Genomic DNA, 15,590 nt, shown 5'->3' on the forward strand with positions numbered 1-15,590 from the left:
GACAGATCTTTAATAACCCAAGAGGGGACACTGTCCACAGAATTCTGTTTTATCTGTCTCTCTGTGTCTCTTCCTCTTTTGTGCCGGTCCAGGGGCTTGAACTCAGTCCCGAGTGCTGTGACTGAGCTTTTTCACTCAAGGCTGGCTCTCTGCCATTTGCTCTAGCCCCAGCTCTGCTTCTCCCCCGCTTTCGTCCCTGGGCTGGCTTCAAACCGTGATCCTCACCTCTCAGCCTCCTGAGTAGCTAGAAAGACAAGCATGAGCCTCTGGTTTGTCCTCTCCTCTCCCTCCCCCTTTCCTTCCCTTCCCTCCCTCCCTCCTTTCCTCTCCTCCCCTCATCTTCCAGCAACTTCTGGCCCTTGGCTTTGATGCTTGGTTCTCAGGCTGCCCGGGTGGCCCCGGCCTGTCACCCGTGCCCTCGGGTGAAGGCCTCGGGGGTGGGGTGGGGGGGGACGCCCACACCCGCTCCTCCCCTCCCTCCTCCCGCAGGCCAGGTGTTCCTGACGGAGGTCCAGCTGCCGTCCGCGCGGCCCGGGCCCGGCCCGGCCCCGCCAGCCTCCTGGGTGGAGGCCTGCTCCTGTCCTCCGGGCCACACAGGCCAGTTCTGCGAGGCCTGCGCTCCAGGATACAAACGGGAGGCGCCCCAGGGGGGCCCCTACGCCAGCTGCATCCCCTGCACCTGCAACCAGCACGGCACCTGTGACCCCAACACAGGTGAGTCCCCAAAACCTAGTGAACGGCTCAGCCGGCCGAGGCTCTGGGAGGTCCATGCATGCTCGGCCGCGGGTCACCGGTCCCGTGACCAGCTTCTCCCCCAAAGAACCACTGGCCGGCCCCCTTCCCTCCGTCCCTGAGCCCCAGGGCCCGGGGGACCAGGCCACACCGAGATCAGATCTAGCTGGCGAGCTTGGGGTGCCGGCCTGTGAACTGTGTGGGCGCAGGGCCTTTCCTTCCAGGGCCTGGGGAGATAAGGTGACACGGCCACCCCGTTCCTGGTGGGCTCTGCTTCCTGCAAGGCTCCGCGGGCCCCCTGGGTGGTGGGCGGGGCTCCTGTCCCCCCTGTGGGAGGGGGGAGTCTGAGGTGCAGGGAGGAGGCGTGGAGGCCAGCGGGCAGAGCTGTGCCTCCCGCCATGCTCTCCACCTGCCGAGGAGCAGAGGGTGGAGACACGGCCAGGAGGGGATGCCGGGCTGGACACAGGCCTCTCTCCACCCCTCACGCCGCAGCCTTCCACACCGAGCCGCTGGCTGCTTCCTGAGAGCAGGGGGAGTCCCTGGTATACCCAGGGGAGGCTGCCCTTCCTGCGCCCCTGGCAGGCATCACCAGCGGAGCCCAGAGCCCAGGGGAGGCTGCCCTTCCTGCGCCCCTGGCAGGCATCACCAGCGGAGCCCAGAGCCCAGGGGAGGCTGCCCTTCCTGCGCCCCTGGCAGGCATCACCAGCGGAGCCCAGAGCCCAGGGGAGGCTCTCCTTTCTGGGCCCCTGGCAGGCATCACCAGCGGAGCCCAGAGGAGGCCTCCTCATCTTTCCCAGACAGTGCTCAGGCAGCCAGTACTGAGACATGCAGAGCATCCTCTCTCATGAGATGGGACTGTTGGTTTTTGGTCTTTGGTTTTGTCCCCAGCATCCCCGACTCTGTCACGGCCACCCTCTCTGTAGATAAGCCTTCATGCGTAAAACGAGAACAGCTAGGAAGAGGAGCGAGCCCCTGAGTGCTGGCCCCTTGGGTGCCACCCCTGCTTGTCCGAGGCGCTGGGCTCTCTGTCTGCCTCACCCCTGGGTGCTGGGTGCTGTTGGGACCCCTGCAGTGGTGGTGTAGGTCGGCCCCATGGTGGGCCTCCCTTCTGGACACCCCGGGCTCTACAGATGCCACGGGACTAGAGTAAGGAGGTGCAGAATCCCCTTTCTTCCGACACCAGGGACTGGACACCTGACACCGGGCAGGCTCTGCTGCCCTCGGGCCCCACAAAAGATGGGGGGACTCTACAGGCAAGCAGAGGCCGATGCCAGGGCCTGTGCTCGGGGAGGGGGTACTTCCTTGTATCCCCCTGTTGGCAGAGAGCTCGCCTCGTATACATGAGGCCCTGGGTTCGATTCCCCAGCACCACATAGACAGAAAATGGCCAGAGGTGGCGCTGTGGCTCAAGTGGCAGAGTGCTAGCCTTGAGCGGGAAGAAGCCAGGGACGGTGCTCAGGCCCTGTGTCCAAGCTCCAGGACTGGCCCAAACAAAACAAGACAAACAAGAAATATTAATCATGTGTGTCAGGAATGTGAGGTTCCCTGAGTTCATGACCTCCCTAAAAAACTTTGGGGTCAATGCCACTGTCATCCCCGTTTTGCAGGGGAGGGGAGGGGAGGGGAGGGGGTGGGCGGAGGTGGAGGCGTGGGAGTCGGGTGTTGGTCATGCGGAGGTTAGGGGTGGGCCACCGCGGCAGCGCCGGCTGACACCCGCGCCAGGCCTGGGCTCAGCCTGGCCCACGGGGTGCCCGCTGGCCGGGGGGGGGGTCTCCCGGTGGCCCCGCGCTGACGCCGTGTCGCCGCCCCCCCCCCCCCCCCCAGGGATCTGCCTGTGCGGCCACCACACCGAGGGCCCCTCCTGTGAGCGCTGCCTGCCCGGTTTCCACGGGCACGCCTTCACGGGCCGCGCGGACGCCTGCCAGCCCTGCCCGTGCCCCGGCCGGTCGCCCTGCACCGTCGTCCCGGGCAGCGGGGGGGAGGTGGTGTGCACCCACTGCCCCCCGGGCCAGAGGGGTGAGTGCAGACCCGGAGGAGACGGAGGAACTGCGGGGAGGGCGCTGGGGGGTGGCGGGGCGGCCTCTCCTCACCCCCCTCCCTCTCCCGCCCCCCCCACAGGGCGGCGCTGCGAGCAGTGCGAGGATGGCTTTTTCGGGGACCCCCTGGGCGTGCGCGGGGCCCCCCAGCCCTGCCGCCCGTGCCAGTGCAGCGGGAACGTGGACCGCCACGCCGCGGGCGCCTGCGACCCGCAGTCGGGCCGCTGCCTGCGCTGCCTGCACCGCACGACGGGGCCCCGCTGCGAGCGCTGCCGGGACGGCTTCTACGGGAGCGCCCTGGCCCCGCGGCCCCAGGACAAGTGCGCGCGTGAGTGCCCGCCGGGCACCCGGCCACGGACGGCGCGGGGGGGCGGGGGGCGGGGGTCCTTAGCCCTCTCCTGTCCCTCCACCCATACCCAGTGGCTGAAGAAGCTACCAGAAGCCTCGGGCAGGTTCCTCCCCCTCTCGGTCGACGAGAAGGAGACCTTGAGCTGGCAGAAGCCCCGACCCCGGCTCCCCCCGCCCCGTGCTTCGGTGACCTGGGCTCTGCCCAGCTTGCCAGTCCTGGGCCTTGAACTCAGGGCCTGGGCACCGTCCCTGGCTTCTTTTTGCTCAAGGCTAGCACTCTGCCACTCGAGCCACAGCGCCACTTCTGGCCGTTTTCTATATATGTGGTGCTGGGGAATCGAACCCAGGGCTTCACGCATGCGAGGCGAGCGCTCCACCGCCCGGCCCGGGGCTGTCCCTTTATTTAGCTGGGTCTTCGCCCCTCTTCAGGAGGGCTGGGGAGTCTGGGCCCCTGGGAAGGAGCCTGGTCTCGGGCTCCCCCAGCGTCCTGGTCCCTGCTGGACCCTAAGCATTAAGTCGACGCCTGTCGGGATCTCCCGCGCCCCACAGCCTGTAGCTGCCACCCGGGGGGCTCCGCCCGCGGGCAGCAGCCCTGCGACCCGGCCAGCGGCCAGTGCGCCTGCCTGCCTCACGTGACCGGCAGGGACTGCGGCCGCTGCAGCCCCGGCTTCTACGACCTCCAGCCGGGGAGAGGCTGCCGGAGGTGAGTGGCGGCGGCGGGCCCTGGTGTCTCCAGGACGGAGGGCGGTCCCGGTGGGTGGGGGGTTCCCCACCCCTGGCCGGCCTTTTGGGGGAGAGCACAGCAGGGCAGCTTTGGGGAACGACGGAGGGCTCCAGGGAGAAGACCAAGGGAGGAGAACAGGTTTCTCCCCTGCAGGACTTGTCAGGGCCTTTGGTGCGCAGGCGGCGTTGCGACGCGCTGCGGCGTTGCGATGCGTGATGCGGCGTGACGCACACTGCGGCGTTGCGATGCGCGCTGCGGCGTGACGCACACTGCGGCGTTGCGATGCGCGCTGCGGCGTGACGCACACTGCGGCGTTGCGATGCGCGCTGCGGCGTGACGCACACTGCGGCGTTGGGATGCGCGCTGCGGCGTGACGCACACTGCGGCGTGACGCACACTGCGGCGTTGGGATGCGCGCTGCGGCGTGACGCACACTGCGGCGTGACGCACACTGCGGCGTTGCGATGCGCTGCGTCGTTGCGTCATCGCGATGCTCGCTGCGTCGTCGCGGCGTTGGGATGCGCTGCGGCGTTGCGTCATCGCGATGCTCGCTGCGGCGTTGCGTCATCGCGATGCTCGCCGCGTCGTCGCGGCGCTGGGATGCACGCTGTGGTATCGCGTCGTCGCGCCGCGCCGCGGCGTCGCCCGCTAGGGGCCCTCGCCGGGCTGGGCGTGGCCGCAGCAGCCCACACCTGCGCCTTTCCCTGACCACAGCTGCGAGTGCCACCCGCTGGGCTCCCAGGAGAATCGGTGTCACCCCGAGACAGGCCAGTGCCCGTGCCGCCCTGGGGTCACCGGCCAGGCCTGCGACAGGTGCCAGCTGGGCTTCTTCGGCTTCTCTGCCAAGGGGTGCCGGGGTAAGCGAGCGTGGGATCCGATCCCCGCGTGCGGGGAGGGCGGCGCGGGGCACGGGGGGCGGGGGGGGCGCAGCGTGGGGTCCTTCCTATGCCTGGGCCGCCGGCCCTCCCTCCGCTTGGATTTGGGGACACTGAAGCGTGGCTGTCCAGCCTGTTCTGATGCGAAGCCCCAGGGAAGGGCCGGGGTCTCTGGCCTGGAGGCCACGGAGGTGGGGGGGCTCTGGGGCCCCCCAAGGTCCACAGGGGCAGGGCGGGGAGTCAGGGCAGGGCAGGCCAGGAGCCACTCAGCTCCCCCCCCCCCGCCTCCTGTGCCCCCAGCTTGCAGGTGCTCCCCCGTGGGCGCCGCCTCGGCCCAGTGCCACGAGAACAGCACGTGCGTGTGCAAGCCCGGCTTCGTGGGCTACAAGTGTGACCGCTGCCAGAGCAACTTCTTCCTCGCGGCGGGCGGCAGTCACTGCCAGGAGTGCCCCCCGTGCTACGGCCTGGTGGGGGAGGGGGTGAGCTGCCCAGGCCAGGCCCCGTCCCCTCCATTCCGTGCCCCCTCCTCCCCCCGCCCCCCCCCCCCCGGGCTCTTCTCGTTCCGAGTGGGAAGGACTAAGGCCGGTCCTGACCTCCCCGGGCCTGGACCCGGGCCTCACGCCTGCCCCTCCCGTCCCCCGCAGGCGGCCAGGCTGAAGGCCAGGCTGGCGCGGATGGAGGCCGGGCTGCAGGAGCCGGACTGCGCCAGTCCCTGGGAGCCCCTGGACCTTCTTCAGGAGGAGACCCCGCGGGGGGACGCCTACCCGCGCCCCCTGCTGCTGCCAGGTACCAGGGGAGCAGCACCGGAGCGGGAGGCCGAGCCGTACCAGCCGGTACAGCCAGCTACTGGCACGGCCCTCTTGTTGTAGGGGGGCAGTCCTAGGGCTCGAACTCGGGGCCTGCGCGCCATCCCTTAGCTTTCCTTACCCAAGGCTGGCGCTCTACCACTCGAACCACAGCTCTGCCTCCGGCCTTTTGGCAGTTGGTTGGAGATAAGAGTCTCACGGACTTTCCTGGCACCCCCACGCTCCCCTCGCTCCATCGAGGGGGGGTCTCCAGGGGTCCTGGGGGACGGGATGGGCGCCCAGGGTGGGACGTGGGGGGGGGCGGGGGCCGAGTTCAGAGTCTGGGCTGCCGTGTGACCCCCCCCCCCCCGCAGGGGCCTGGGAAGGCTTCCTGCGTCAGACGGCGGGCCTGCAGCGCGACGTGAAGGCCGCGGGGGAGCGGCTGCGGGCGCTGAGTGCCAGCCGCTGCGGCCGGGCCGGCGGCGTGGGGAAGACCTGCAGCCGGCTGTCCGAGCTCGGGGCGGCGCTGGCGTCCTCCGACGGGGAGATCCTGCACGCGGCCTCGGCGCTCTCCTCCCTGGTACCCACGCCCCGCGCCCCCGGAGCCCTGGCCCTTTTACGAGAGGCCCCGGTGTCCCCTTCAAGCCCCGGGGGGGGGCGGGGGAGGGGGTGTCACCGTGGATCCCTCCCCCGCGGACGCAGGTCACGCGTGCAGAGATGGCGCCGCCGTGAAGGCTCGGTGACTTTTCTCTGCACGCCCGGCTTCCAGGCCCCGCTTGGCCCCAAACCCCCACTCTGTGGCCACAGCGGCGTCTGTGGCCCCTGGCACCCCCCGATTCTGCCCCCCGGGTTTAGCCAGGGATGGCCCTGACCTTCCAGGAGGGGCCCTCAGTCCCGTCCCCCGATCTTCCCTGTACAGGTGAGGCTCCGAGAAGCCCCGGGCCACCTCGCCAACTGGAGCCACCTGGCCACCCAGGCGCGGGCCCTGGCCAGGAGGTGAGCCCCGGGCCGTGCTGGGGTGCACTGGGGCGGGCCCCCCCACATCCAGCAGGGAGACCTTCTCCAAGCTGCCTGGGGCTGGGGACGGCGGATGTCAGCAGCGGGGGAGGATGGGGGCATCGGGGAAAGAGCAGGCATACAGTCGGGGGAGGACGGGGGTGTGGGGGGGTGGGAAGAGTGGGCGCACAGTGGGGGGAGGACGGGGGGGTGTCGGGGACGGGGGGAGAGCAGGTGCGCGGTGGGGGGCAAGACCTCGCCCCTCCCGAGGCTCAGCCTTTCGGAGATCACAGCTTCCAGCCGGGCCCCTGGGCTCACGCCCGGACTCCTAGCTATGCAGGGGGCCGAGGTCCAGGAATCACGGTTCAAAGCCAGCCCAAGAAGAAAAGGCCAGGGGGCCCCTCATCTTCAGTTAGCCAAAAGCCAGAAGTGGAGGTGTGGCTCAAGGGGTAGAGCTCCGGTCTGGAGCCAGTGCACGATAGCCTGGATTCGGGCCCCAGTGGCAGTGTGCACGCGCACGTGTGCACGCGCGCACGCACACGTAAGAAGAGATAAAAAAGGCTCATCCACCTGGTAGCATACCCCAGTACTCTGTTCCTTCCTCTGGCTATATAATATTCCAGTCTGTCAATGTACCTGCGTTCCCCCTGTCATCCAGTAGTAGGCGTTTGGGCTGTTTTTACCCCCTGCCCTGAGGAAATCGCGCGGGAGGGCTGGAGGCACGGCTCAGGCGGTAGAGCGTCAGCCAGTGAGCGAACGTGTCCAATCAGGAGCCTGAGTCCCTGTCTTAGACGGCAAACACAAAATAAAGAAGAGAAACAAACCAACAGCGTATGATCCTCAAACCCTAAGATCTGTAGCAATGTTTCTCTTCACCTCTCGGAACCTTCCAGTCATTTCACGGAGGAGGGGACCGACTCAGAGGTGTCGAGTGTCTCGCCTGAGGTGGCCCAGCTCAGGAGAGATAGAGCCGGGAGCCCCGCGTCCCCCCCCCCCCCCCACCTTGGCCGCGGTCTCCCGCGTGGCCTGCGTTAGAGCGACCGTGGGATCCGTCGGCCCGACTGAGGCGGCTCCGTGGGTGGTGACGGCCTCGCCCGTCCCCGCGCGGGGACAGAAGCCGGCGGGCAGGGGGGAGGCCGTCCCGGAGGGGGCCCGCGGAGTGGGGTGCGGCCCGGGCTCTCGGTGAGGCGACTCGGGGTGACTCGCACAGCCACAGGGACGCCGCCGCCGAGATTGAGGCCACCGCACGCCGCGCCCTGCTCGCCTCCAACGCCAGTGCCCTGCTGCTCCGGAGCCTGGCGGACCCCGGCGCGGCCCTGGAGGCCCGGCGGGAGCTGGAGGACCGGTGAGCCCCCCCCCCACACCCCCGGGAGAGGGTGGAGGCTCAGGGTCGGCTCCGGAGCCCACGGGCTCCTCCTGGGTCCTGAGGATCGGGGTCCCCGGCCTGGGACTGAAGGGAGGAGGGTGATCCCAGAGCAGCAGGCCCTGCGCCCCCACCTCACCCCCCCGTACCCCCGTGGCTGCCTTCTCTGATCCAGAGGGCTCCCCGCATCCTCAGTCCAGAGACCAGTGACACCCACTGCCCTGAGAGACCCCGCTGGATCCCGCCGGGACTGGGTGCCCAGCCCCCCCCCGCCCCGGACACCGGGGCCCCCCACCAGGGCCACCGCCCCCCCCCCAGTGTGCCGTCCCCCCAGAAAGGCCAAGCAAAGGTGTGATTCTCAGGTAGACCCAGGTGGGGACCCTGCGCGCCCCGCCCCCCCCCCCCATGCTGACCTCCCTGCTTCCTCCCAGGTACCAGGAGGTCCAGGCGGCCCAGAATGCACTGCGCACAGCCGTCGCGGAGGCGCTGCCTGAAGCCAGGCGGGCGCTGGCCGCCGCACAGCAGCTCGCTGGGGACGCAGCCCCGCGCCTGGCCTTGCTGGCCGTCCCTGCGGCACCGGTCAGTTGGAAATCCTCGGAGATCCACACGAGGTGGGGGGGAGGGGAGGGGTGCGGTCCTAGCAGCTGGAGGAGCCGGGGGTCCAGGCCAGGGCAGGGACTCGAATGACTGGTACACGTAGAGCAGTTGGTTCAAAGGAGGTTGTCCAGCCAGGCGTCGTGGGGCAGCCCTGTAATCCCAGCTCGGGAGGCAGAAGCAGGAGGACCAGGAGTTTGAGGCCGGTCCGGGCTACGTGGGGAGACGAGGCCCTGAGAGGGACCGCGGGAGAGGCGGCCGGCAGGCCGCTCGGGCCCCTTCTCGGTGGCGGTGACATTAACAAGGACGCCGGAGGGACGGAGGTTGAAGTCCCAGCTCTGTGACCTCGGCCCGAGCTGCCGTGACCTCGTGGGCCCGGTGGAGCGGTCACCCACCCATGAGGCCCGGTGGAGGCTGGAGGCTGAGCCAGCCAGCCTGGCCGCACCAGCTCTGGAGACGCACGGCGCTCAGCCTGGCCGTGGTTTAATCCTGAAATCCCCACGCTTAGCAGCTCAGCTGTGTGTGTGTGTGTGGTGTGGGGAGCACTAAGCCGGCCAGGGGTAGCACGAAGCCGGTGGGGGGGGGCGCCGCTCCCTGGCAGAGCGCGTGCTGAGCGAGCCCGAGGCCTCCAGTCCCATCCCTGCCGGGAGGAAAACCAAACGCGGCAGGCTCCACCGAGCGCACGGGGGACGCAGCCCCCCCGCCCCCCCCCCCGGCCCCTGGGGTGTCTGAGGTGCCAGGGAGTGTGAGGAAGTTCTCTGAGTCTTCGGGGCCATCGATCTGGGTTGTGGTCCCCGGGTCTGGACTGAGCCCATTGTCCCCCCCCCGCCATCCCCCTCCCCCCAGACGCAGAAGTCACCAGCCAGAGACCTGGGGTTGAAAGCTCAGGCCCTGGAACAGACCGTCGCATCCAGAGAGCTAGCGGCCACCGAGGCCATCGGAGCCCTGCAGGCCTCTGCCCGGGCGGCGCTGCGGAAGACCGAGCCCCTCACGCAGGTCCGCCCTTTTCCTCTTGCCTGCTTGCTTGCTTGCTTGTTCGTGTGGTTGGTTGGTTTTTGGTTTTTGTCAGTATTGGGCTTTAGACTCAGGGCCTCGAGCCCTTGAATGACTTCTTTGCTCAAGGCGAGTGTTCTACCACAGCCTCGCTTCTGGCTTTTGGGTGGTTAGTTGGGGATAAGAGTCTCACAGACTACCCTGCTCTGGCTGGCTTTGAACTGTGATCCTCAGACCTTAGCCTCCAGGATTACCGGCGTGAGTACCCGGCAGCTCCCGTCTTGGAAGCCTGGCTCCAGGCGGCAGTAGGGGCTGCCCCAGGAGAGGATGCGGGCTCAGCGGCCAGGGCATAGCCAGGAAGGAGCTCTTCCTATTTCTTCCCAGACTCTAGAAAACCTCAGAGGGAGTGAAGCCATGAAAGGAATCATGATTCCTGAGAAAGAAGCAGGTGCAAAAGAGGCTGTGTGGACAGGTGGAGGGATGGACCGGTGGATGGATGACAGGTGGATGGATGGACAGGTGGATGGACGGACAGGTGGATGGAAGACAGGTGGATGGATGGACAGGTGGATGGATGACAGGTGGATGGACGGACAGGTGGATGGAAGACAGGTGGATGGATGGACAGGTGGATGGATGACAGGTGGATGGATGGACAGGTGGATGGACAGACGGGTGGATGGAAGACAGGTGGATGGATGGACAGGTGGATGGACGGACAGGTGGATGGAAGACAGGTGGATGGATGGACAGGTGGATGGACGGACAGGTGGATGGAAGACAGGTGGATGGATGGACAGGTGGATGGATGGACAGGTGGATGGACAGACAGGTGGATGGATGACAGGTGGATGGATGGACAGGTGGATGGACAGACAGGTGGATGGAAGACAGGTGGATGGATGGACAGGTGGATGGACGGACAGGTGGATGGAAGACAGGTGGATGGATGGACAGGTGGATGGACGGACAGGTGGATGGATGGACAGGTGGATGGACAGACAGGTGGATGGATGACAGGTGGATGGATGGATAGGTGGATGGACGGACATGGATGGATGACAGGTGGATGGATGGACAGGTGGATGGACGGACAGGTGGATGGAAGACAGGTGGATGGATGGACAGGTGGATGGACAGACAGGACCCGGGCCCTGAGATCCCAGTGCTAAGTGTGCTAAGCCTCGTGTTCACAGTCAAGGAGAGACCCCCAGATAGTCGGGGCGTCAGGGAGAATGGCAAGTGGATTGGCTGTGAGCCAGTCTCCCCCTTCCCTTCTTAACACAGTCTCAGCAGGTTTCGTTGTTCTGTTTTCATACTTGCAGATCCACTACACGAACCCCACTCATCCTCATTCCCCCCTCCCTGCGCCCCACCCCCATTTAGATCCTGTTTTGCTTTCCTGACATTCTTCTTTTTAAAAAAAGAAACCGTGGTGTGCATTAATTGCACCCAGGGGTTTCGTGATGATACTTAGATGCACATATATTTTGCTCAGAATAAGCCCCCCTCGATCCTTTATTGTTAAAGATTTTCACTTGGGAGCAATTGGAAACTTGGAAAAGGTTACGGAGGGAACGCAAACTTCCCACGCAGGCTGCTGCTCAGAGCGGCTCCGCGTCCTCCGGACACCGGAAACCGGTTCTGTTGCGGTGAGGGAAGGGCGGGCGTGGGGGGCTCACACCTGTCAGCCTGGCTGCTCAGATCTGAGGATCCCAGTTCAAGGGCAGCCCGAGTAGGAAAGTCCACCTCCACCAGACGCAGAGCTGTGGCTCGGGCAGTAGACTGCGGTGTCTCAGGAGTGGGGCCTGGGGCCTGGCGTGTTTCCCCTGAGCGTGGCCGTGTTGGGGACCCCGCTGATCTTGTGATCCCAGGTGGGCAGGCAGGAAGAGGGGCGACCCTCCGAGAGCAGCAGACTCCTCGGGACCAACCGTGCTCCGGTGCCGGCTTCCCTCTGCCCTAACCGCCCCCCACTTCCCCTCCCGTCTACCCCTCTGCACACGCCCAGTGCTGTACCATGCTCTCCTGTCAAGTTCTAGAATGTGTGCTCAGCCCCGTGAGCCACAGCTCCGTCTCCAGCCTTCTGCTGGCTGGCTGGAGGTGAGAGGCTCGTCTCTGAGCCGGGACTGCCGGAGCTCGGCCTCCTCGGCCGCTAGGATTGCAGGTGGAGCCATGGACACGGCTCTGCGCCCAGCCCGCGCCTGCGCCGGCACCAGCAGCCCGGGGGCCGCTGTCCCCCGCGGAGCGGCCAGGCTGGCCTGGGCGGTGCCCGCGGCTCCCGTCGCCCCCGCGTGTCTGTGGGATGGGTCTTCTCGGCAGAGTCGGGGATTTGCACCCGTGTAGTGAAACGCTCCCGGCGCCCCCGGTAACCGGCCCCGCGTGCTTCCCTCCAGCTGCGCCAGGAGGCCACGGCCGCCCTGAGCCGGGCGTCCTCCGCCGCCCAGGCTGCCGCGGTGACCGTCACGGGAGCCGAGACCCTGCGGGCTGACCTGGAAGGTACCGGTGCTCCGCCGGGCTCTGGGCCGTGTGTGGGCTGCCACCCGACTGACTCGCCCCGGCTCGAGGGCTCAAAGTCCCAAGCCACGTTGGGGGGACTGGCCCCCCCACCCCCTGGCACCGCCAGACCCCGTGCAGATCTGCTGGGGACCTGGGAAGATAACCCGCAGTGCTGCCGGCCGGGGCTCCGAACCCGGGGCGTGTAGAGCTTCAGGAAGAGGGCGCTACGGGCCCCCACTTCACAGGCAGGCACGCCGAGCTGAGCCAGGGGATTCCCAGTGTGGCCCAGTGGGTCCCAGCTGGGGGCTGCAGAGCTGGGGGGGTCGGGAATTGGGGGGATTCGGGGAATCCCAATGCGCGGTGGGCTCCTGCGGCTTTCTGCTGTCTTTCTCTGTGGCCCCTGACCACGGGGCCACAACCTCCAAGGTCACGCTGCTCTGTGGACCCCCCTCCCTCCCCAGCCCCAGGCAGCTGGGAGCCCCCAGCCGCAGTGCAGGGCCCCGCGGGAAGCTTCCCGTGATGAGAGCAGGGGGGCAGGGCCTCCGGCGGCGGCGTGGGGCGCCTCGCAGGGCCTGGCCGCGCTGTCACGCGTGCGCGCGCGTGGACTGCACCGAGCAGCGGCGGCGCCGTTGTGTGGGTGGCGTTGCAGGCATGAAGCTGCAGTTTCCTCAGCCCGAGGACCGCGCGGCGCTGCGGAGGAGAGCCGGGGCCGTGCGGGGCGGGCTCCTCGCACACACCGCCGAGAAGACCCGGCAGGCCGAGAGGATGCTGGGAAACGCGGCGGCGCTCTCCTCCGGCGCCAGGAAGAAGAGCCGAGAAGCCGAGCTGCTGGCCAAGGACAATGCCAAGGTCAGAGGCCTTCCAGGCCCACGGAGGGACCCCTGGGGTCTGCCCCCACCCAGTGACCAGGGCCAACTGCCAGGTGTCACTGCTGGCCCCATAGAACACGGTGGGCACTTGGGCACAGCCCATGTCTTACCGTTACCAGAACCAACCAACCTTCCTTCCTTCCTTCCTTCCTTCCTTCCTTCCTTCCTTCCTTCTTTTCTTTTGCTTACATTAGTTGTACATAAACTTCTGGTCTTTTTTTTTTTTTTTTTTGCCAGTCCTGGGGCTTGAACTCAGGGCCTGAGCACTGTCCCTGGCTTCTTTCTGCTCAAGACTACCACTCTACCTCTTGAGCCACAGCGCTGCTTGTGGCCTTTTCTATATATGTGGTGCTGAGGAGTCGAACCCAGGGCTTCATGCATGATAGGCAGGCTCTCTACCACCAGGCTATATTCCCAACCCCAAGCCTAATAGTCTTTTTTCTTTTCTTCTCCTCCCTCCCTTCTTCCCCTCCCTCCCTCCTTCCTTTCTTCTCTCCCTCCCTGCCTTCTTTTCTTCCTTCCTCTCTCCATCCTCTCTTTCCTTCTTTCCATCCTCTCTTTCCTTCTTTCCCCTCCTCTCTCCTTTCATGGTACTGGGCTTTGAAGTTAGGGCCCTACACTTGCCAGGCAGGTACTCTGCCACTTGAACCCCACCTCCAGCCCCTTTTACTTGTAGGTTATTTTCAGACAGGGCCTTGCTTTTTCTTGGTCTGGGCCAGCCTCAGACTGTACCTCTGCCTCCCTTGTAGCTGGGGTGGCAGGCATGAGCCTCTGTGTCCAGGCCAGGCTTTTCTTTAATTGGAGTCAAATTCTATCTCTCCAGTTGCTGCCTGTGTTACTTTCACCCCATGTGAATTGCCTTTATGCTTGCCTAGATTTTTGAATAGGGTGTGTGTGTGTGTGAGAGAGAGAGAGAGAGAGAGAGAGAGAGAGAGAGAGAGAGAGAGAGAGAATATTAAGGCTTAAACTCAGAGCTGGGGTGTCAGTGTCTTAGCTTTACCCTTCAAGGCTCCACTTCTAGCTTTTTGCTGATTAATTGGAGATAAAAGCTTGCTAGGGCTGGGCACTGGTGGCTCATGCTTATAATTCTGGCTCTTCGGGAGGCTGAGATCTGAGGATCACGGTTCAAAGCCTGCCTGGACAGGAAAATCCATGAGACTTGTATCTCCGATTAACCACCAGAAAACTGGAAGTCGAGCTGTGGTTCAAAGTGGTAGAGCGCCAGCCTCGAGCAAAAAAAAGCTTGGGGATAGCACCTAGGCGCTGAGTTCAAGCCCCGTGACTTACCAAAAAAAGAGTCTCATAGAACTTTCCTACTTGGGCTGACTTCAAAGCACAATCCTCTGCAGATCCCAGCATCCTGAGCAGCTGGGATTAAAGGCGTGAACTGGCAGCACCCAGCCAAATGGCAAGATTTGAAGAGACCCTGGGCTTGATTTCTTGTCCCGCCACTTAGACACTCTTCCGCGCCCTCGTGCCTCTGTCTCCTCCCCATCTGCAGAAGTAGTAGAGTTTCTCCTCTGTGGAAATGACGAGTCCTTTCCAGATTTACGCCCAGGACGTGTTTATTGTACATGAGAATGACGGCTGGCCGTTGCTGCCTTGAGTGGCGCCGTCCCTGCAGAAGGACTCGCTCTGCTCTCTCTCTCCTCAGCTCTCCAAGGCCTCGCTGCGGGCGGGGAAGCAGGGGCACCGCCGTGCCAGCCGGCTGGCCAGTCGGGCGCAGGCCACGCTCCAGCAGGCCTCCCGGCTGCTGAGCGTCTCCGGGGCTCGTCGACGGGAGCTGGAGGCCACTGAGCAGGTCGGTGTGCCGGGGCCTCGTGCCGGCGGCCCCTGTGCCTGGCAGCCGGGGTGGGGGGGAGGGGGCGCCGCTCAAGCCGCCCCTCCCCCCCTCCCCGCCCCCCAGGTGAGCGCAGGGCTGAGCTCCGTGGAGCGGCACATCCGGGCATCGCGCGTCACCCTGGAGAAGGACATCGAGGCCTTGTCCGAGCTGCTGGCCAGGCTGGGTGAGGCTGAGCCCCGGGCCCGGACTCCGCGTCCCTGGGGTCCCCTTCTCCGTCCATATCCGTGGCTGCCTACCCATCCTAGGATGGTCAAGCAGGAGCCAGCGCAGAGCCAGACCCTGGGCAGAGCAGGCTGCATCTGGAATCGGTTCCCTTGCAGCAACGTCTGTCTGTGCTGGTACTGGCTGGGGCTTGAACTCGTCGCCGAGCTCTTTCACTCCGGGCTAGCGCTCTAGTGCTCGAGCCACAGCTCCACTTGGGTTCACTGGAGACAAGAGACTCACAGACTTTCCTGCCTGCGCTGGCTTTGAACCGCGATCCTCAGATCTGAGCCTCCTGGGTAGCATGGACGGCAGGTGTGAGCCGGCGCCCGGCCGGGCTGAGCTCGGCTTCACCTGAGGCCGTTTGTGCCCCCTGCAGGGTCACTGGACACCGACCAAGCCCCTGCCCAGGCCTTGAATGAGACCCAGCAGGCGCTTGCCAGCCTGAGGCAGCGGCTGGGCTCCCGAGGGGCCCTGCAGGGGAAACTGAGGCAGCTGGAGCAGGAGTCTGAGCAGCAAGAGCTGCAGATCCAGGGCTTCGAAAGTGACCTGGCCGAGGTCCGGGCTGACAAGCGGAACCTGGAGGCCATTCTGCACAGCCTGCCCGAGCCCTGCCCCAGCCGGCGGTGAGGGGCCCCGGGCCCCTCGCACCCGCTCCTCCGCCGGGTGCGTGGACTCGGCGCCCGGCCCCGTCAGAGCTGCAGCCGCGGGCCCGGGTGCGGACAGGCCTGGCTG

General features: G+C 66.1%; 1 protein-coding gene across 1 annotated transcript in view; it reads left to right on the forward strand.

Moving 5' to 3' along the window:
• The window catches only part of Lamc3 (laminin subunit gamma 3), a 40,316-nt gene extending 24,810 nt beyond the window's left edge, over nucleotides 1-15,506 (forward strand). The window contains 17 exon segments of the mRNA XM_048348725.1: nucleotides 469-714; nucleotides 2,557-2,748; nucleotides 2,851-3,096; nucleotides 3,666-3,819; nucleotides 4,555-4,697; nucleotides 5,016-5,194; nucleotides 5,360-5,501; nucleotides 5,875-6,080; nucleotides 6,420-6,496; nucleotides 7,707-7,841; nucleotides 8,291-8,438; nucleotides 9,300-9,449; nucleotides 11,840-11,942; nucleotides 12,592-12,791; nucleotides 14,466-14,612; nucleotides 14,718-14,817; nucleotides 15,235-15,506. Coding sequence (XP_048204682.1) covers nucleotides 469-714; nucleotides 2,557-2,748; nucleotides 2,851-3,096; nucleotides 3,666-3,819; nucleotides 4,555-4,697; nucleotides 5,016-5,194; nucleotides 5,360-5,501; nucleotides 5,875-6,080; nucleotides 6,420-6,496; nucleotides 7,707-7,841; nucleotides 8,291-8,438; nucleotides 9,300-9,449; nucleotides 11,840-11,942; nucleotides 12,592-12,791; nucleotides 14,466-14,612; nucleotides 14,718-14,817; nucleotides 15,235-15,485 — 2,819 coding nt within the window. The 3' untranslated portion in view covers nucleotides 15,486-15,506.
• Nucleotides 15,507-15,590: the final 84 nt, after the last annotated feature.

This window comes from Perognathus longimembris, chromosome 1 (genome assembly GCF_023159225.1).
Source record: "Perognathus longimembris pacificus isolate PPM17 chromosome 1, ASM2315922v1, whole genome shotgun sequence".
NCBI classification, from domain to species: Eukaryota; Metazoa; Chordata; class Mammalia; order Rodentia; family Heteromyidae; genus Perognathus; species Perognathus longimembris.